This window comes from Festucalex cinctus, chromosome 20, assembly GCF_051991245.1.
Source record: "Festucalex cinctus isolate MCC-2025b chromosome 20, RoL_Fcin_1.0, whole genome shotgun sequence".
Taxonomy (NCBI): domain Eukaryota; kingdom Metazoa; phylum Chordata; class Actinopteri; order Syngnathiformes; family Syngnathidae; genus Festucalex; species Festucalex cinctus.
Genome location: NC_135430.1, coordinates 7,376,475 through 7,396,594, shown reverse-complemented (window position 1 = coordinate 7,396,594; position 20,120 = coordinate 7,376,475). Strand labels below are relative to the sequence as shown.

The window sequence follows — 20,120 nt, the reverse complement described above, 5'->3', positions numbered from 1 at the left end:
AATGACCGACAAGTTCCCAGAGAGGGAATGGAGGGAAAACATCTATTCTGTCATCCTTTTAGTGAGCAATTAGCATTTTTACACAACTAAAAGTTCCAAAAAATTGATTTTTCATGTTGCTGTCCCTTAAAAACGTCCATGTATAGTCAGACGTTTTGTTTAGTGTTTTTTTTTTTTTAAACTACCATGTATAGTAAGGCTTTTTTTTCCTTGTTTTTAAACGACCATGTATAGTAAGGCTTTTTTTTCCTTGTTTTTAAACGACCATGTAGAGTAAGGTGTTTTATTTTAAACATCCATGTATAGTAAGTCTTTATTAAATTTAAAAAATGTAATCCACTCAAGTACAAATCCAACAATAGTTTTATATATTAACAGCTCCCGAACAAGTCATCCAGAGTTCCACAGGAGGGCAGTATTGCATCGTATCTCAGTTGTTTCTGTTTTCCTCGATACTTTCACAACGACTTTGACTTCACCCACACGGATTCTCAACGATTTTTCTTTTTTGTTGTTGAACTATATTTCCTTGGTGGCTTTAATGATGCGTGTCTTATAACGGCACGCTTATCGTTTTATCACATTGAACATTTACAAACGAGCCGAAACCCAGATATACTAACATGAAACGTCACCCTTCCACAGGGAGTGCGCCATCTACTAGGGACATGTGGTACTGCACCCAAGCTTCTCCAGAGCTCGCTGATGAGCCGTCATTGGAATGACATCATGCGTTTGCAAAAATGTCAGTCAACACAAACCACAACCCCATCTGGATTGATGACATATTTTTTTTTATTTGCACAAAAGTGAGAACACTTCATTAGTGCTCATCAGCAAGTTCTTCCCCCTTTTTTTCTTCACCCTAAAACTGGTTCTCAAACTCGGGTCCACAAACTGGAAGTAAAAATGATTCGCACAACGGTGACCTTATTTCTCATGATTCTATTTATGTAGAGAAACACTTAAAGAAGCATTTGAAATTTCGAGGACTGCTGACCTTGTACGTCGAGTGTGCTTACCACCAGGTAGCAATCATTTCGCGTCACGTCTGGAGTCTGGACTGTTAATTAATCTTCCAGACAATGACACGACCTAATGCTGCTGCAATCCTCTCTCGGGTGAAGGCCTTATGTTATTATTCGATTCCAAACGATGTGCTACTTCTTGGGGAGTACTACTTCTGGAAAGAGACTTTTCTTCTGCGGCCATTTTTCTTGTCTGTGTAACGGACTCAGCCAATCACGTAACTGGCTCCGCCCCATGTGACTCGATTGACAAGTTACGTTGCTGAAAAACGCCATTATAAAATAAAAAGGCCATTGTGGAAAAGTATAGTCTGAAATAAAAACGGACTTTTCTGACTGCCTGTTATTTATCTAAAAGATTTTTCAAACTGCCGTTTTTATTTAATTACGACACGTTTGGACTTCCATATAACTACTGTTTGGGGTATCAAGGCAGGGTTTCAAACTAGTTTGAAATGTGGCATAGTGAAAATAATTCCTAATAGTGTGCTCATGACAACAGGTCACCTAAAGTGCATCTTGATACTTGGTCTGCCACGCAAACAAAGCGTGTGATTGGTCGGCCTTGCTACTACGCTCACCTCGGCTCCACCCCCTGGGATCAAATCCTCGGTGCACTCTCTCGTCCGTCCGTTATTGCCCTGGGGCGGGAGACGCGGGCGCGCCTGGAACGATGCTGGCCTGCAGACGACTGGGTCTTGTGCTGGGACTTGTGCTGCTCTGCCAAGGTAAAGATCGGTCACACTCACCGGCCTCGGCACTGCAAATGACATCAACGTCATCCATCCGTCCAAACGTTCCAATAGATGCCAGCTAACGTAAACTCAGTTTGATTTGCGATGTGGTAACCAGTGAAGGGAACTACAGTCAACTAAGTAAACAAACTTTGGAACTGCACTAAAGTAGCATTTCCAGGTATCTGTACATTTGACTTTGAAAACAGATATCTGCACACTAAACAGGCTTGCTGGTTGAATAAAACACTTAGTAGTGATTTTCAGTTGATGCCCCGCCCTCTTGTTGTGATTGACAGCTATAATCACCTCTTGTGAGCCCGAGGAGTTTTGTTTATAGCAGCCTGATCCAATTGAGGCCACTGTCGCACTCCACTTCTTCCAACTGTGTTCCATTAAACGTTTGCTTCACCAAAACTGGATCAAGGCACTGCACAACTTTTCTGACCAGACCACCACAGACAGGATTCAGATTGCTTGTTAACCTGGGTTCAAACGAATGTCAAGGGTTCGGCAAGTAAAGTCTTAAGGGGGTCGGCGGAGGTCAAGACACACATCCGACTCAAATGATTTGTGATGACACGCCCCACTTGGGAATTTGCTGCCCTCAGTAGTCAATTGGTTGTGATGGCACGTCATGTGATTTCTTATTATAATGCAGGGGTGACAAACTGCGGTCCTCGAGGGCCGGTGGCCTGCAGGTTTTGCAGATTTCCCGACTCGAAGTGCAGCTGATTCCAATTAACAGGCTCATTATCAGGTTTCTGCAGAGCTTGCTGATGAGCTGATCATGAATCAGCTGTGTTGAAGAAGGGAAATATCCAAAACCAGCAGGACTGCGGCCCTCGAGGACCGGATCTCGCCACCCCTGTTATAATGACTTTATGTCGACTCTGTAAAAAAAAAAAAAATAAATAAAGGTCAGATAATAGGAATTCACATGTAACGGAACTTGTGATGTTCCACAGGGGTCAACCATGAGGCCCCTGCCCGTTTTCCCTGCATCCAGCATGAGAAGGTCGGTTTCCGTTTCAGGCGTCGAGCAGGACGGCGACTCGTGCGACAACTTCACCGACCTGAACCTGTCTCACTGCTTCCTGGGCACCAGCCTGTACGTGCGCCTGCTGCTGTATACCCGCGCCAACCCGGCATGTGGGCGCGAGCTGCGCCACCGTCGCCCAGCATCCGAGCCGCTCTTCAACCTCTCCCGGCCCACCGCCTTCGTCATCCACGGCTACCGGCCCACCGGTGCGCCGCCCGTGTGGATCGACCGGCTGGTGCGCCTGCTGGCCGAGGGGCGGGACCTCAACGTCATCGTGGTGGACTGGAACCGGGGCGCCGCCAACCTCAACTACCTGACCGCCGTGGCTTACACCAGGGAGGCGGCGCACAACCTGACGGGGTTCATCAGGAGCATGCAGGTGAGGTTTGTTGGCAAACGGAATCTCACAAAAGTGAGTACACCCTCTCACAGGAATTTCATTACAGTAGACGGAATACTGGAACTCTGGTCTTGTGGTCTGAGGAGCCAAAGAAACTTATTTGGCTTAGAAGGTGCCAAGGTTGCATGAGAAATTCAAGCAGATTTCAAACTGTGGACTACTGGAACCATGGCTTGTGGTCTGACGATACAAAGAAACTTATTTGACTCAGATGGTGACAACATGGACTATTTGGTCTTGTGGTCTGATGAGACAAAAACTTATTTGGCTCAGATGGTGCCAAGTTTGTGTGAGAAATTCAAGCAGACTTCAGACCATGGACTACTGGAACCATGGCTTGTGGTCTGACAAGACAAAGATAAACTTATTTGACTCAGTTGTTGGCAACATGGACTACTTAGTCTTGTGGTCTGATGAGACAAACATTTAGTTCAGATGGTGACAAGGTTGTGTGAGAAGTTCAAGAAGACTTCAGACCATGGACTACTGAAAACGTCTTAAGGTCTGATGAGACAAAAACCTATTTTGTTCAGATGGTGCCAAGGTTGTGTGAGAACTTGTCTTCAGACCATGGACAACTGGAACTATGTCTTGTGGTCTGACAAGACAAAGATAAACTTATTTTGCTCAGATGGTGACAACATGGACTACTTGGTCTTGTGATCTGATGAGACAAAAACCTAAATGGTTTTGATGTTGCCAAGGATGCATGAGAAGTTCAGGCAGCCTTCAGACCATGGACTACTGGAACCATGTCTTGTGGTCTGACGAGAAAGATAAACTTACTTGGTTCCAATAATGACAAGGAGCACAAATGCATGACGTCTTTCCTAGAGTCAAGTGTTGAAAGTGTCGCAATCTGAGTCCTACCAGCAACTCAAATTCATTTTTGAATTTCTCCTCAGGAGGAAGGAGCCTCGCTGGACTCTGTGCACCTCATCGGCGTCAGTCTGGGTGCGCACCTCGCCGGCTTTGTGGGTGCCAATCTGAAGGGAAAGATCGGACGCATCACAGGTAACCGGACCGAAACTCGAGACCCACTCACCTCCCGATAATCTGTGATTATGAAAGCGCTTCCTTCAACATCGACGTCTTGTACGTGAAACCTACGGCGTTTCCTTTTGGTGCATTCAGGTTTGGACCCAGCCGGCCCTCTCTTCACCAGCGCCACACCAGACGAGAGGCTGGACCCGTCGGACGCCATGTTTGTGGACGTGCTGCACACCGACATGGACTGTGAGCGTCAACAAGCTAACATGCTAATGCTACGGCAACAATCGTACAGCACAAAAGAAATTCATTCTACTTTTTACTGTTATCATTTCACATAAAGAATTAACGTCACATGTATCTAAAACCAGGAAGATGATGTTAAATGTTTATTTGCAATTTAACAAATTTTAGGGAAATAATGGTTCAGTTCGCATAACAATCTAATGTTAGCTAATTTGTTGTTGCAGCGTTTGGCCTGCGGGGGGCTCACGGTCACATTGACTTCTACGCCAACGGCGGGGCCGACCAGCCTGGCTGCCCCAAAACCATTTTTGCCGGTAAGTGCGCGCGCGCACGCACGCACAGAAACGCTTGTGTATCGCAGATATTCAGCTAGCCCCACTCCCTCCCCCGCAAAACAGGAAAGTCTTACTTCGTGTGCGACCACCAACGTTCCATGCTCCTATACCTTTGCGCCCTCAACGGCACGTGCGGCCTGACGGCGTACCCGTGCGCGTCCTACGCCGACTTCCTGGACGGACGCTGCCTGCAGTGCGAGGCCTTCAAGCCCGCTTCCTGCCCGCAGCTCGGTGAGAACGCCGCAAACACGCTTCCCAGGAATTTGGGGAGTGATTAGGATTCATTTTACAATACAAATACATTTTTAGTCTGCTGGTTGATGTTTCTGCTCTCACGTCTAGGCTATGATGTCATCCAATGGCGGGAAAGTCTCCTGCGACTTGGACAGACCAAAGCGTTCTTCAGCACTACGGCCTCGTACCCCTACAGGAGTAAGTTTGGCGGCTTCCCCCTCAGAGGGCAGGATATGTCTTATTTTCATAATAGTTTTTTATATTAAAATGAAATTTCACCAACATCGCCAGATGAAGCGCCTCAACTCACGCCAACATAGTTCCCTAAGACACCACAAGAGGGCGCCAAAGGAATTCTATTGCCTCACCACCTTTCTGTGACCAGCTGAACTTGAAAATGATGAACCACATTTCTTTGTATTAAAGTGAATCCTAACCCTCCATGTTGCACTTTGTTTATGTGTGTTGCAGAGCTGAATTATCGAGTGGACATGGTGACGTGGAACCAGTACCTGCGTTGGGGTGTGGTCTACATCCGCCTGCACAGCGGCAGGAACGTCACTGAGGCCCGCATTGACCAGTGAGTTTGTCTCCTCACCAAATTTGACATGACTAATTCCAAAACGAATAGCATAAGCAACAATAGTCCAACTATTTTATTACCTGCATATTTTTGAAAGCTTTCCCCCATTATTCACTGTAAGATTCTGCAATTTTTCCCGTTTTTTTTTTTATATTTTTTTTTTAATTTTTTTTTTTGTGCTCATGCCAAAGCCCTGTCAGATATAAAAGTAGTACTTTATATCCATTTTATGGCATCGACAAGTAATTCTAAACCTTATGGGGGAGCATCAATTTCATCCTGGGTGGCTGTTCTTTAATCCGGCTCATCAATTATTTATTTTATCAAGAGTCTTGCTGTATTCATTTAGGTCATTAAATCATTGCCTCAGTAAAAAAAATAAAAAATGAAATAAATAAATAAATAAATAATCCTAATTATAATTACATTATTAATAAAATGAATTTGATAACATTTTAAATTAATTCTGTTAATTTAATGTAATTTTTAAAATAAACATTTTCAAATGTCTTATTAGACTAAGAAATTGCGCGGGAATGCTGAATGCAAGTAGAATGCTTATGAAGTCAACTGAGAGATAAATTATGAAATTATGACATCCTGGTTACTGGGCAATGGACTTTACCAACTGTGCCACCGAGCAGCATCAGACACCTGGTAATGATTATAAGTTATATGTGTGGAAGTGGGCGTGAAAAGTGATACTTGGAAAAAGTTCAATGTCTGTCCCATTGAAAATGAATGGGGGAAAAGTTGATGTTTAATGTTAAATTGTGCAAATACTGTAAGTAATGTGGAATCAGACGATAAATACCCCGGGAGGCGTCAATTTTTGCAGCTAGTTGAAGTTTGAACAGTGTAAATTGGAAGTTTTATGTGGGGGAAGTTACGTGGCAAAAAAAGTGTGGAGAATAAAAATCATAAAACATATGTGGGAATGCTTCAGCATTCCCACAATCATCTAATAACTTAATAATTCAACAACAATTAAAATGTCATTTATTGTATAGCTTTTTAATTATTTAATAAGACACTTAAACTAATTGGCTTAATTATAATTAAATTAATAACAGAATTACTTAACATTTTACCAAATATATTATTTGGTCATTTTTATTCTCTACACTTTTTTGCCATATAACAACTCCCACACAATGCTTCAGATTTACTGTTGAAATTTCAACTTGCTTCAAAAATTGACGCCTCCCGGGGTATTTATCGTCTGATTCCACATTACTGACAGTATTCGCACAATTTAACGTTAAAGATAGACTTTTCCCCATTCATTTTCAATGGAGCAGACATTGAGCTCTTTCTACAGTAAGTATCACTTTCCACGCCCACTTCCATACATATAACTTATCATTACCAGGTATCTGATACTGCTCAGTGACACAGTTGGTAAAGCGCATTGTCCAGTAACCAGGAGGTCATAATTTCATAATCTGTATCTCAATTTACTTCAATAAGCATTCCACATGCATTCAAATCTTAGCATTGACCTAGTAACATTCAGCTTTCAGCACTCCCACACAATTTCTCCAGAAATTGTACTTAATCTAGTTAATTGTAATTTTTTTTTTTGGTTTTCAAGTGTCTGTTAAATACCCATCTTAATTACAACTTAATTGTTAATAGATTTAATTACTTAAAATTCATTGTTAATTTCTTACAATTATTTAAACTGGTTTCCAAGTAAATTGCTAAAGTAATTTTGTTAATTATAATTAAGCCGATTATTTAAAAAGACACTTAACTATTTTTGAAGCAATAAAAATTAGGTAATGAATGAGCCAAACGAAGACTAATTGGCGAAGCGGATTAAATAACACTTAGCAACCCAGGATGTACTTGAAAAGCAGACACAACAAACTACGACACAAAACGTGTTGCGATCTGCTCGTTGTGTCTCTCTCGGCCAGAAAGCGTCTTCGCTTCGAGCAGTTCACGTCCACGCGTCTCCTGGCACAGTTCGACGAGGACCTGCCGCACGTGCATAAGATCTCCCTGCGCATCAGCACGGGCAATGTGATCGGGCCGCGCTACAAGATCCGACTGCTGCGAATACGACTGACGCCGCTAGAGCGCCCGCAAAGGTTAGACCCAAAAATTCAAATCTCGCGTTTGCGTTTGTTTGCGTCAAGTCGGCACTCCTATTTAAACTTTACGGCAAAACCAACATGTTCATGTTATTTTTCTGACAGTGCTGATGCTAACATAAAACGGCAGACGTTCTGGTCATTAACTAATGTGCATTTCCTGATCCCGCCCAGGCCGCTGATGTGCCGCTTTGACATCATCATGGAGGAGAACACGGAGGTGGCGTTCCGCCCGCTGTCGTGCGACTCTAGCCTCTGATTTAAATGTGCTCGGCGGCGCAGTGGGCGGAGCTACAACCCTGACAGACAATCGGACCTCATAATAATAGGACAGGAAGTAAGCAAATCAACTTTGAAGACTTTTTACCTCATGGACACTCGGGTACAAACAAACTCGCGGAGATTCCGTCATCCAGGTTATGTTCATGTGAGAAAATGGAGGTCAGCGGACTCTTCTGGTCCAGTTGTATCCCATTCAACATCAAGTCAAGCTTGATGCATGTTGATTTTTAGCATCTTAAGCCAATTGTCAAATGCGAAAGCCCACACGACAAAAAAAAAAAAAAAAAAAAAAAAAAATCACGTGTGGCGTTGACCAATAAAGATGAGCAGAAGAGAAGTTAGGCTAACTGTTAGCTTACCTGGAGGCTTCGTGTGGGCGAATTGCCCCTGCGAGAGACGTTACGCAAACAAATCGACAAGCTGTTGCTGCTGCTGCGTCATCAGAAGCTGAATGTGAACCGACAGCGTTTAAAAGCGCTTTGAGTACCTACAAGGTAGAAAAGCGCGAGTACGAGTGAAAGGTCATTTACAGTCCATTTGTGGCCCGGCAACAACTGCATCAAGCTTTCTGATTGGTCACCTTGCATGATGCAATCACGGTTGAGCCCGAAGGATTTGCTAAAAAAAAATGTGAAACGGTTTTAAGATGAGGTAAAAATCATACCCAATTACAAGATAATCACTCAGGATCATCTTTGGAGACGTCTGATAATCTGAGTGAGGGGATTAAGGTCAAATTAGGCCCGATTATTGTTGTGTGTACACATCTACGCGCTCACAAGGCCAGCTAGACTCCATTTCAAAATTGTGTTGTTTTTCTTGCAGGTTTTACTCTGTGCTAGGGCTGCACAATATACTGAAAAAATATCGATATCGCAATATTGGCCTATATAATATGCATATGGCAAAGACATCCAATAAATTTGATATGGAATTTTATGCTTTGATATGAATTTGACCCGTCAGATTGTCAAGTTGACCTGTTTGACATTTATTAAATATGACAAGAAAGGAGAGAAGACACTCAGTTCAAAGCTCGCGAGGAGAGGAACTGACTGATACAAAAATCCCCTCCTCGCCCTCTCTTTATTTGGTTCCTACGCCCCTAGTTCCAACCCTAATGCAAATGCAAAACATAGTTGAAACACAGAGTACTTAACGAAAATGTGCACTGCCATCTAATAGTTGAACATTATCGAGAAGTAATTACAATTAATACATTGAGTTTGATTATTTTTCCCCTTGAAAAAAAAAGTAATTATTTCATTAGATAATAAAAATGTCATTTATTTAGGTACATGTTAAATATCGCAATAATATCGATATTGCTATATTCAGCAAATATATCGCATGTTTTTCCAATATCGTGCAGCCCTACTCTGTGCCTTTGATACTTCTTGTGTTTCATATTCATGTTTACAAACACGATTTTTTTATTTTTTATTTTCATAGCAGAACTAAATAAAGTTGATCTACTCACATCCCATTGCTCCATATATCACATACAGAAACAAAACAAAAAAAGAACCATTTGAGCATTTATTTCATTCTGGTCTTCATGATTAAGTCATCCTTACAATAAGGGCTCAAAATTGGTGCCTCAAATGAAAAGCAGCTACAAACGAAAGCAAGAGCACATGGAGAACATAGCTTGACACATGGACTCACTTTAAAGGGCAAGATGATTGGAAGGAACTGCGCGGGGAAATCTGAATGAAACATCGGGACTCGCTCGTCTTACGGCGGGAGGCGTCACCAGCTGGGACCTGCGGGGAGGGGACACGCACGCACACACAAACCCACACAGCAGGAAAGAAGAAGAAATTGAGGTTAAGTCAAGAGGTGGCAGCTCTAATGCGGATCACGACAACAGCGGAGGATTTTTTTTTTTAGCCTTGTGGGGGCGTGGCCGAGCCAGAAGCGGAAATGAGATTGGATGAGCGCTAACGATGCAGTCACTGGGTCTTAGGTCAAAGCGGCCGACGCGGTCGTTACACAAGCCGGGGCAGAAAAAGAAATCTAAAAAAAATAGACGTGTTGAGCTGCAGGCGGGAACAACTCAAAAGGGGATCGACGCGATTATGCAATTTTTTTTTTTCACGACTTAAAAAAAGGTGTTCCTGGTATCAGTGAGCTTAGCGAGCATCACATGTACCCTGAGACTTGATTAGCAATCAGCCGATTGTCGACATGTGCCATTAATCTGTCTTTTTTTTTTCTTCCATTCAAAATCGATGTTTGATGATTCAGAACTGATTTGTTTGTAACATCTGTCGTTAAAAAAAAAAAAAAAAAAAAAAAAAAAAAAGCAATGCTCCCCTCTTGTGGTTGTTTTACAATCAGGAGCTAGAAATTACAAATGAGTAAAATAGAAAATTGCCATTCATTTCGTGCAATTATACAAATCAGAAAATGTACTGTATCAACCTGAGAAAAACAAAAAGTGGCACAGAACATCCCTTTTACAATTAATTTGAGTAAATGTGTTATTTCAGCAGTATGTATCAAACTGGTAGCTTTTCACATTTAACTCATTCACTCCCAGCAGCCATTTTGTTTGTTTGTTTATTGATTTTCACTGAAGCAGCAATCCCCTTCACTCCCAGCTGTTTTACTGGATTTGGACTGATTTTGCAAGGCCCACAGAATATTGTGTTGTACTGTTATAAAAGCACGGAACCTACCGTGGGGGGGGGGGGGGGGGGGGGGGGGGGGGTGAGTATATTTTGTATCCGTTTTCACTTTGCAGCAATTAGCATTACAATATAAAGTTTCATCAATATTCACATTCCTGGTGAAAACACAGTCAAAAACATGTTGCAACATGGCCCTGGATGATCTCATACTCTGCGGTCACCTGCTGGCTGTTTTTTTTTAAATAACTACCATTGTTTTAAGTCAGCTCTTCGTGTAAGAAGCTGCATCAGAGCCTTCTGTATGCTTTTGCATTAAAAAAAAAAAAATATATATATATATATAAAATGTGTAAACACGTTTCCGGGAGGGAACGACAAAGTATTAAAAATGTATTTACACGTTTTTGGGTCTGAAAGAGTGAATCACTTTCAAAAATGTTTTGACTCTGGTCTAAAACTTCCCCGCTGATGGCTGGCGATCAGTCTCATGTGTACCTCATGTGTGCCTCTTGCTGCTCACCTCTGACCTTTTGTAAGTACGAGAGAGGATGAATGTTTTTTTGGAGATTACCCTCATCATAGTTGTGACGGTTGTGCGTCCTGACGGGCTGCCGGTTCTTCAACCTCGACGTGGGGCCGGTATTCATCCTGTACTGACCACCTCGCCTCACATCCTGAACACACACGTGCACGCACAGACCGGGTTCAATGTCACCAAGATCTCGAACCCGCCAGGCAGGGTCACGTGCCCTTTCGCGCTCACCGTGTTGCCGTCCCGCCTGTAGTCCCGCTCGTCCGGAAACGTCGCATCGCCGCTGTACCAGATCTTGGCGGGGGCCGGTTGTCCGGTTCCCGGGATGGTGATGGTCACGCCCTCCAGACGCTTCTGGCGCCGCCTCTCGAGGTCGTGTCTCAGGTCGCCGGGCCCGTGCGACAGCTGGAGAGAAAAGAAAATGGCGACAGGGGGTCAAGGCGATGTGTCAAGGAAGGAGTCGCCACGAGACAGCTGGAAGTCGACTTCACCTGCGCGCCGGTTAAACCAGGGAAGAGCGGCTGGATGTCGTCGGGCGACGGCGTCATGTTCACGCTGAGGAAGATGAAGATGAGGAAGGTCACGAGTCCAACATTTTCTTCACACTAATATGTTCGATTCTGATTAATATTGTGTTTGTGCAAAATGAGTTTAGCAGCAAAATGCACCCATTTTTATCTCATGAGGCGGCCATTTTGCCACTTGCTGTCGACTGAAAATGACATCAATGTTGTTCTGGGCCCTGGCAACGACCAATCAAAATCAATTTTAAAATATGACATTGATTTACTCATTGCACTGGTCAATGCAAAATAGCTCCATCTAGGGGCAACCCTGGTGGCATACTTGCATCGACTCGATTGTATAAAAGATGACATCATCCCATCAGTTTGACGTACTGGTTAGATGAGAACCTCTGGTCCAGGGTCAGCCCCGCCCCCTGCTCTTGTAGCGGCACCGAAAAACGCTTGTTCAACGTGATGCCGTCGCCTTTGAAATACAGCTCTGCAAAACCCAAAACGCACGGTAAGAAGTGTCCTGTGACTCGCAGGCCAGACGGCATCCTGACCTTTGACAATGTGCACCAGCGTGATGATTTCCTGCGCAAAGTTTCCCCTGCCGTCGCCGCCGTCTGCCACGCCTCCCCCCGGCAGGAAGCCCGGACGCTGGCGACCCACGTTGACCAGGTCCATCGACAGCTGGCGCTCTGCGGAGTAGCACAGCGAGCTGCCAGGGAGAGGAGGAAGATGAGCGGTTAACTTTTTGTTTTTCCATGGATCATAAAACTAAGATGGGACATAAACGCTCCTCCTGTCCTAAGGTTGCTAAATGGCAACATAAAAATACACGGACAGTGTACTTTCACAAACTTAATCGTCCGTAGGCTGTTTATTTGTCAGGGTAATATTGCAGCGAGATCAAGCAGAGTTTTGAAGTTGAGTTTGGATCCAGTTTCTGACCTCCCTGTGTGGCGTTCTTCGCTTTGTTTTTCGCATGCTTCCACCAATATTCCAAACTCGGGCAGGTGAGTTTAAGTGACGACCAACTTGTCCTTGGGTGTGGCTGGGACTTGCCAAGACCATTTGCGATTGGCTGGCAAGCAGTCCAAGGTGTAGACCGCCCATCACCCCTCAAATCAGCAATCAAGTAAGGATTGGCACGAAAGAAATGGATGACCGTGATTTTTGCTCTTTGTGTCTGGACTTGGGCAGACGATCACCAAGTGGTGTGCTGGTAATAAGGTTCAACTTCCAATGACTAAAAAGTTCGAATAATGTTAAATGACATAAGAATCAAATTGACTTACCTGCTCAAACATTGGGCCTCTTACATGAACTACGTGCACGCTAACATCAGAATATCACTCAAATAATCAAAGACGTGTACTACACCACACAATACTGGTGCCTCGTGTGATCCGTGCCAACAGGAAGTGGCATGACAGGCTGGCCTCCAGATTTCCGCCGTGATTAAGATTTGCCTTGACCACATTGCTCCTTGTGATACGTCAGAAACATCCTTGGCCAACTAATGATGAGATGATTTCATGGCAATGTCGTCACTTCCTGAGGTCTCACATCTTCAGCAGACTGAAAATTGTGGCGATGTCACTTCCTCCTTTTTTCCCACCTTCCGACAGACTGACCTCACAACAAGAGTAACAGATTTATACAATGGTAATGGTCACTTCCTCCTCTTGTCCCGCATCCTGATGTTTCCATCTGACAATCCAAATTCACTCTAAGTAACTTCTGTAATTAATGTGATGTCATTTCCTCCTGTTGTCCCTCCTCATGATGGCTACATCTGACTGACTTCAAGTAATGATGTCACTTTCTTTTTTCTTGCCTCCTGATGGTCCCGTCCTGATTTGACGTGACCTCATGTCCCATCTTCCATCACTCTGAAAGTTTTGTGGCGATGTCAGCGCTTCCTGACAATTGCATCTGATTGACAGTTTGAGCTCACATCACATCTTCTCTCATTCTGTAACAATTTGCCGTTTTACGGCGCCGATGTCACTTTTGTCCACCTCGAGGTTCATGCCTGATGGCAGTCCGAGCTTGCGTCCCATCTTCAGCGCTGAGTGACACTTTGGTGCTTCATGGCGGTTATGTCACTTCCTCCTTTTGTCATGTGGCGTTATCCTGGACACTCTTAAAGCTGAAGTAACGCGTTGAATAAAATGCTGTGCCGCCTCCTGACGGTTGATGTGTGCGGCTGAAAGACGAGAGTTAATATTTTCGTTTTTGAAGTCGAGTTGAAGAACGAAGGCTTAAGTTGTAATCAAACAAGACGACTGTGACCTTCCGTTAGCATCCTGTTCAATGTATTTACATCCGGGTTTGGAGGGAAGAACGTCCATTGTTGAGTTTGTTACTTAAAATGATGACAAGCTGCAGAGTCATTCTTTCGTTCGCATCCACTTCAAGGCCGACACGTTGGCCAGCGTTTGGATGGAAGTCTGTTCCTTTAAATGAAGACAGGATATTCCTTGGCAGCAACAGGCTCGCTTGTGTTACTGTTCCTTTAGATGGGCATCATGTTCATCAGCATCCATCTTGGTATCCAACTGTTGTACTTTTTGTTTTCAGTTTGTAAGGACTTCCATGATTTTGCTACGACTGCGTGATTTAAAGAATACATTTGATGGACGCATCATGTGAACAGAAGGACGTCCAATGTGGAATCTGTTCCAATAAATGAAGACTAGTGTAGCTCCGAATGTAACAATCGTTTCCATGTTTGGACGGAGGTAAGTCCATGACTGGGTAACAGTTCCTTGAAATGAAGAAGACTTGTTCCTTTGTATCCACGTTGTGTTGGATGGAAACATCCACGGCGTTGTTAGCATTCCGTTAATCATCACAAAATGTTTCTCCCCGCTGCTTAACTCCATCATCGGTCTTGTATGTCGTCACATGGCTGCATGTTTGTCAGCTTCCTCTTTGTAGCAATCGAAGCGAACACTTCCTGTTCGCCTGCCAACGGCTTCTTGCTTTTTGCCAGATTCAAAGCAAGCTTTTTAAGACGTTATCCTGCTCAGTCAACTTCTACACTCTGAGAAAGAACATTCCGGAAATGAGGGAGCCAACGGATGAATAAAAGATGCGGTGAAATATTTTGTTCAATGAGCGCTTTGATGAGGATTCCGCCAGTCTTCAACTCAGATGTGTGAATTCAACTTCCGCCAGGAAGTTTATGATCACCTCCTCTTCTTATTCTTATTCTTATTATTCTCCTTCCGCTTGATTCCTTGTGAACCCGTCAATGATCCCTTCTTGAATAGTCTTCCTGGGAGCAGCGTGTTGTCATGTCGTCCTTGTGGTGGTTTCAAGGTGAAGCGCATCCCAAATCAAAGTTGCAGAATTATCGGACATCCATCCCGATGCGTCTTCTCTGTGGTGGCAACAGGAAGCAAAAAGTCTTCCATGGAATTCTGAATCTTCCAGAGACGTCATAAAGAAGCTTGAGTGAAGATGTGATGAGGCGTCGACGTTCCAAGTGGGTTTCTTCTGGTGAAATTTCCGTATGTCAAAACATCAGAATGATCAATGTTTACTTCCATTTTTTTTTCTCCTGAAGATATTGCAGAAATCAAACAGGCACTGAGATGTTTTCGTTCCAATTCTGCTCAATCTTGTATCCTCGTAAAGAACCTTCCGAATGTCAAAGTCACTCACCCTACTCATCCACTTGCCAGTAAAAACTTCCCCTAACTGCCATTCTTTCCTCTTCCTGCTCGTTTTTTTTTAGCAAAACAAGGTGTCAACTTTGACCCTGAGAGCAGAGGCCCGATTGGAATACTTTACCTTGTGTGCAGGGCGGACCGGCTCATATCCACTTTGATGGTGAGCGTTTCCTCCGTTACCACGGTCATGCTTTTAGAGTCGGGTTCCTCCCACACGCGCGGCCTAGGCTGCTCCACGTCGGGTTCATCCTGGTGCCTGCGTCGGTCCGGACTGGCAGGCTGGGCACGCTTCAGGCGTCTCTCGTCTTCTGTCCAGCCGGGCTGCACCTCTTCCTCCACGGCATTGGAGTAACAAGTGTCCCTTTGGGATCTGTATTCCTCACGAGGAACGTTCTGGTAGCTCCGAGAGGACTGCTGAAAGTTTGTGCGGTTCCCGTCGTTTCCAACCTGGTCCTGACCGAACTTACCCCGGTCCGGATGGAAAGCACCCGTCACTCTCTGGTTTGTGGGGGCGCATTGTCTGTCAAATCTGCTCAAGTTGGTACGTTCTTGCGGCGGTAGGCTCCTCGTGTGTTCTGAGCCGTCCCTCCAATTATCCGGATAGTGACGTTTTCTGGAATCTTCTCGGTCATCCAGCCTGCTATTCGAAGTCCGGAATTTTTCTTGTGAGGAGCTCGATGGAACGGCGCGTCTATGTCGCACTTCAATGTCACGCTGTCCGCCATTATCCGAGTGTTCCCGCCGCGGTCCTTTCCGGTTGTCTTGGAATCCTTGACCGTGTTCGGTGAAGCGAAGCGTTCCCGGGCCGAGAGCATTTTTGCCAGGAGGATCCCTGCGAAAGTCTCGGTCATCCTTGGCGAATGTGTGGCGCTGATCCCCAAAATCCTTGTTGTCCCGTCTGAACCTGCGACAGCGAGAGGACACGTCAAACATCAGCAAGAGAAAGTAAGCAGAAGGAAAGAAGAGGATATCCGGACGTTTCTGTGCCTTACAAGTTTGGCTGTAAATTTACCCGCTGTGATGGTGGTTGTCCGATTCTCTTCTCAGCCGCTTTAAGAGAGGCTGAATATCTTCTCTTTGCCTGCTTCTGTTCAGATCTTCGGTGCTCTTGTCTCTTCTGCTTCCTCTTTGCTCCTCGGATCTAACACCGGGGCTGACGTCTCGGTACCGCCCTTGACCCCGCCATTCTGCGTCCCGCCTCCAGCCCTGTGAGTGGTCTGAGAGACTGTGAGTGGTCGGTGGCAATGGTTCCCTCTGGAACCTCCTAGGCGAACATGGCGACCTTCCACTGCTGTTCAAACTATGGTGCAAGTCTTCTCTGAAGCCTCTTTGTTGTTTGTCTGCGTTGAATCCGCTATCTCTCTGTGGGGAGCTTCTTGGGACATGGTGGTCCTTTAAGTCGCTCTGAGGTGACGGCGGCCGCCGAAAGCTTCCCTCCTGATCTCGTTGAGGCCAAAAATTATCCTGCGGAGGAGGAGGATGGGATCTCCTCTGGCCTTCTGGGAACATGTCCTCACCGATCCTGCGTTCTTCATCTCTGGCTGTGGGCCTCCAGTTACTTCCATACTGCCCCGATGAAGCTCTATAAGGTCCGTGTTCGTCCCATGGGAACCTCCTGGATAGTAGAAGAGTCACGATAAGTGCATGGAATGGTTTTGGAACATATAACAGTCAGTCCCTCCAAAATAAAACTGGGCTGTCACGACAGCAACGACGCATGCAAAGTCAACCAATATTGGTGAATGATGTGCCATCTTGCAATTGAAATCACTGAAATTTTCCACCAATTTCACATAAAGACTATTACAAAGAAAAATTCTGATGTCCTATGGATGGAAGTTTTAAATGTACAGTATAGGATTCATCAATTAAAAAAATGTAATGGGCAGATTAATTGATTATGAAAATAATGCTTAGCTGCTGTTCTAATTAAGCTGAATGTGTAATTAATCTCAGACGTGGTATGTGACAAATGCCATTGAGTTAAAATAAAATAAAAATAAAAAATAAAAAAAGTGAAACAATTTATTCCAAAATAATCTTATAAATTACAGAAATATGACATTTTTGGTGGTAGTGATGATAAAAACAAAGACAAATAAGCTACTCGGGGGGCTGACAAAAGGGACTAATGGGTTGTCACTGAAATTACCTGCTTTGTGGCGACGGAGGAGACGTCTGTCTAGACATTCCGGCAGCCTTTGAAGAGAAGAGAAGAAAAATAATAATAATAATAATAATAATAAAAAAAAAAAGCGGCAGTCAGAACAAGGTCAACACGAACACGCTACTTTTATTTGACACACTGCCTTTGCTGAAGGTGTGAGAGGAAATTCTAAATTGTTTAAAGTTTACAAAATGCAAATTAGCATCTAACATTTGTAATTATTCGTCCTAAAGCGAAAGACATGGACGTTGCTAACCAGTCACGTGGTGTTGACAGTAGCTGCTTTTAGCATCGAAGCTAATGAAAGCAAGCCCTCTAAAACCTATTTCTTTCACACGTTAACTTCAGTGAGTGCCCTAAATGGTATAAGGTTGGTTCTATTAAAGATACTTACGTTTTCAGCAAAGCCCTAAAATAATGTGCAAAGCTGTGGCAACACATTAATGAAGAGGTGCGCTAGCTAATGCTAACTAGCATTTGACGCACCTACCTGCCTCTCCCGAGACGTCCTCCCTAGTGCCGCAGCGATTTAAAGAAACGATTTATATACACACACAAATCACAATATGACACTCGGTGCTTTGAGTTGAGAGCCCTATTTATTGACACATAGACCTCAAAATCGCCTTTTCGCTGCTATTTCGCCCAAATGCGACGGAAAATGGCCGAATGCGCTTTCGTCTTCTTCTTCTGTTGTTTTTAGGCGGTTGGCAAATGGCTTGTAGCGTATTACCGCCACCAATTGGTATGGCGTGTGAGACACCCACCTCATTTTACTTTTTTCTTTACTCCGTTTTAAAATGTCTTTAGTTGTTTTTTTTGGTAAATTGTTTTAAATGTACTTTCGTTTTAAACTGGATATCAAGTATATGGAATTGAAATAAATGTTCAAACATATTTCACAAATCTCCCAGTACACCAGCAAACAACTTTTATTTTTAAGTAAATAGTTGTGAAATAATGATTGCGTCTCTCAATTTCCTCACAAATCGTGGAAAATTGAGCTTGTTTTGTTAAATGATTCTGTTGTATATGATTGGTCACTAGTGGATGAGCGTTTCACATCACCAGCATAGATTGTTGAACACAGAAAGACACACGCGATAGCTCGATGAAGTTTATTGATACTATTTCGCAGTAATCCATGCATCACATCTACAATGATATATATTGAAGCAGGCTTTTGGCGTACGAGGAGTAGAGGAGACACGGGCGGCCTTTTCTTTTTTTATGTCGGCCTCCCAGCCACAACCAGCGGAAAGCCAAAAAGTGTATAAACATGTTTGCCTGCTCCTCACTCACGTTTCCGCGTGTCTACTTTTGAGGTGCGCTCGAGGTTGAAGGCCTCAGAGGTGACGAGTGTCCACGGGTGAGGTATATTTGAGGCTGGGGGGAGGGAGGGATAGTGATGGTGGAGTCGAGTATTAAGAGAGTGGTGAGAGGGATCTATACCTTCATTGTTGCTTGCTACGTGTTTGGTCAGTTTTTGTGTGGAGAATAAAGAGAAATTACTTAGACTTTTCTTCATATCCACAATTGGTGACCCCGACGTGATCAAATATTGACTGTTGACATAGCAAACAAACCAGCTTCTGCTTTCTACTCATTCATCCAGGAAGTGTTATCCTAAAGTCCCAAACCTCCCTTAAAGGTATACACCCCTGGTAAATCGTGGTCTATCCCTAAACTGTGCAAACGACACACCGCAGCTAGCGTGGTTCGTCGGTGCCTTACTACTACACATACACTACTCGCAAAAAGTTACAAACCTTTTGTGGCTGGTGTACGTTATCAAAACCGAGTGAGATTTCTTTTAGCCCCTCGCGGCGGAATCGGGTCCGGAGGTTGCCGAAGCTACAGAAAACAAGCTACAAGCGCGTCCGCTAGCATCTCCAGTGATAACGTTTGTCTGTCCCGTTGTTCCGTCTACGGCTCTACGCTATTTACACGTGTCCAGAAAGCCGATTCGAGTGGCGTGAAGTGAAGATGGCTCGCGTGGACTTCAGCAGGAAACAAACGTTCCTCCCTTCTCAGATCGTCTGCAGTCAATCCGATTAATAAATCAGCAGTTTTGTTGGTTTAAGGTTTGCATGGATGATCACTAGTGTTCCTCATCATCAGGACGTCTCCAAATGAGCATCCAGGTGGCAAAAGGCGAAACGTTCATCTCTATCGGCATAGTTTGAAATTGTGATGGTGGATTAATTCCAGACATACCTAAAAAAATGCTGAATTTGCAATTTGTCTTTGGATTTGGGCCTGTTTAGCCTTGCTTGTCATCATCCCAGCATAATTTGCTCGAGTTGGACTTTTCTAAAACTCAGATTAGATTTGAAACGGACAGCGCGGTGTCATCTGCTCAGCTCAGGCGTTCGCACAAACTGAAATCCTCCACTGTAACCCCGCCTACATGATGCTGGAAATTCAGACCCCGCCTTCCCGTCCTCACGTTCTGCCACCCGGAAGTTTCCGTCGTTTACAAACATTCGGAACGGACAAATCGCCATGTGTCACATGTGTCATCATTCAATCGTAAATTAGGAGTTACTGAAAAAGCGATGCGGAGGTCTTTTTTTTGTTTTTTGTTTTTTGGGGATGATGTTGTCCATCAGGTTGGACG

General features: G+C 44.2%; 3 protein-coding genes across 12 annotated transcripts in view; 1 reads left to right on the top strand and 2 right to left on the bottom strand.

Annotated features, from left to right (window-relative positions):
- Window positions 1-1,571: 1,571 nt before the first annotated feature.
- Window positions 1,572-8,653, top strand: lipib (lipase, member Ib). Its single transcript, XM_077508511.1, has 10 exons — window positions 1,572-1,756; window positions 2,798-3,183; window positions 4,110-4,218; window positions 4,339-4,440; window positions 4,665-4,754; window positions 4,839-5,006; window positions 5,118-5,207; window positions 5,481-5,589; window positions 7,515-7,688; window positions 7,866-8,653. The coding sequence occupies exons 1-10, from the start codon at window positions 1,702-1,704 to the stop codon at window positions 7,948-7,950; spliced, it is 1,368 nt and encodes a 455-aa protein (XP_077364637.1). The 5' UTR covers window positions 1,572-1,701; the 3' UTR covers window positions 7,951-8,653.
- An 845-nt stretch (window positions 8,654-9,498) lies between these two features.
- LOC144009044 (uncharacterized) lies at window positions 9,499-18,187 on the bottom strand. Of its 3 annotated transcripts, none has more exons than XM_077508510.1 (10): window positions 17,895-18,187; window positions 17,486-17,532; window positions 16,346-16,948; window positions 15,455-16,237; window positions 12,211-12,368; window positions 12,041-12,146; window positions 11,633-11,696; window positions 11,373-11,546; window positions 11,181-11,283; window positions 9,499-9,739 (listed from the first exon to the last, which is right to left on the bottom strand). In XM_077508510.1, the coding sequence occupies exons 2-10, from the start codon at window positions 17,521-17,523 to the stop codon at window positions 9,726-9,728; spliced, it is 2,043 nt and encodes a 680-aa protein (XP_077364636.1). In that variant the 5' UTR covers window positions 17,524-17,532; window positions 17,895-18,187; the 3' UTR covers window positions 9,499-9,725. The 3 variants fall into 3 exon arrangements, with proteins under 3 accessions (XP_077364636.1, XP_077364635.1, XP_077364634.1); XM_077508509.1 differs by having other exon boundaries at window positions 17,987-18,187; XM_077508508.1 differs by having other exon boundaries at window positions 17,991-18,187.
- Window positions 18,188-18,603: 416 nt separating this feature from the next.
- map7d2b (MAP7 domain containing 2b) overlaps window positions 18,604-20,120 on the bottom strand; it is a 27,373-nt gene continuing 25,856 nt past the window's right edge. For all 8 annotated transcript variants that reach the window (XM_077508949.1, XM_077508946.1, XM_077508948.1 and 5 more), the window contains one exon: window positions 18,604-20,120. This exon is cut by the window's right edge and continues 93 nt beyond it. The gene's annotated coding sequence lies outside the window, so the exon portion shown is untranslated.

Bases quoted from the DNA above. Each gene is read 5' to 3' on its own strand.
- LOC144009044 (XM_077508510.1), bottom strand. From the start codon at position 17,523: ATGTCTAGACAGACGTCTCCTCCGTCGCCACAAAGCAG. The intron at 16,949-17,485 runs GTAATTTCAGTG...TCTACTATCCAG, and splicing joins CCTCCGTCGCCACAAAGCAG to GAGGTTCCCATGGGACGAAC. The intron at 16,238-16,345 runs GTAAATTTACAG...TCGCTGTCGCAG, and splicing joins GACAACCACCATCACAGCGG to GTTCAGACGGGACAACAAGG.
- lipib (XM_077508511.1), top strand. From the start codon at position 1,702: ATGCTGGCCTGCAGACGACTGGGTCTTGTGCTGGGACTTGTGCTGCTC. The intron at 1,757-2,797 runs GTAAAGATCGGT...TTTCCGTTTCAG, and splicing joins ACTTGTGCTGCTCTGCCAAG to GCGTCGAGCAGGACGGCGAC. The intron at 3,184-4,109 runs GTGAGGTTTGTT...ATTTCTCCTCAG, and splicing joins GGTTCATCAGGAGCATGCAG to GAGGAAGGAGCCTCGCTGGA.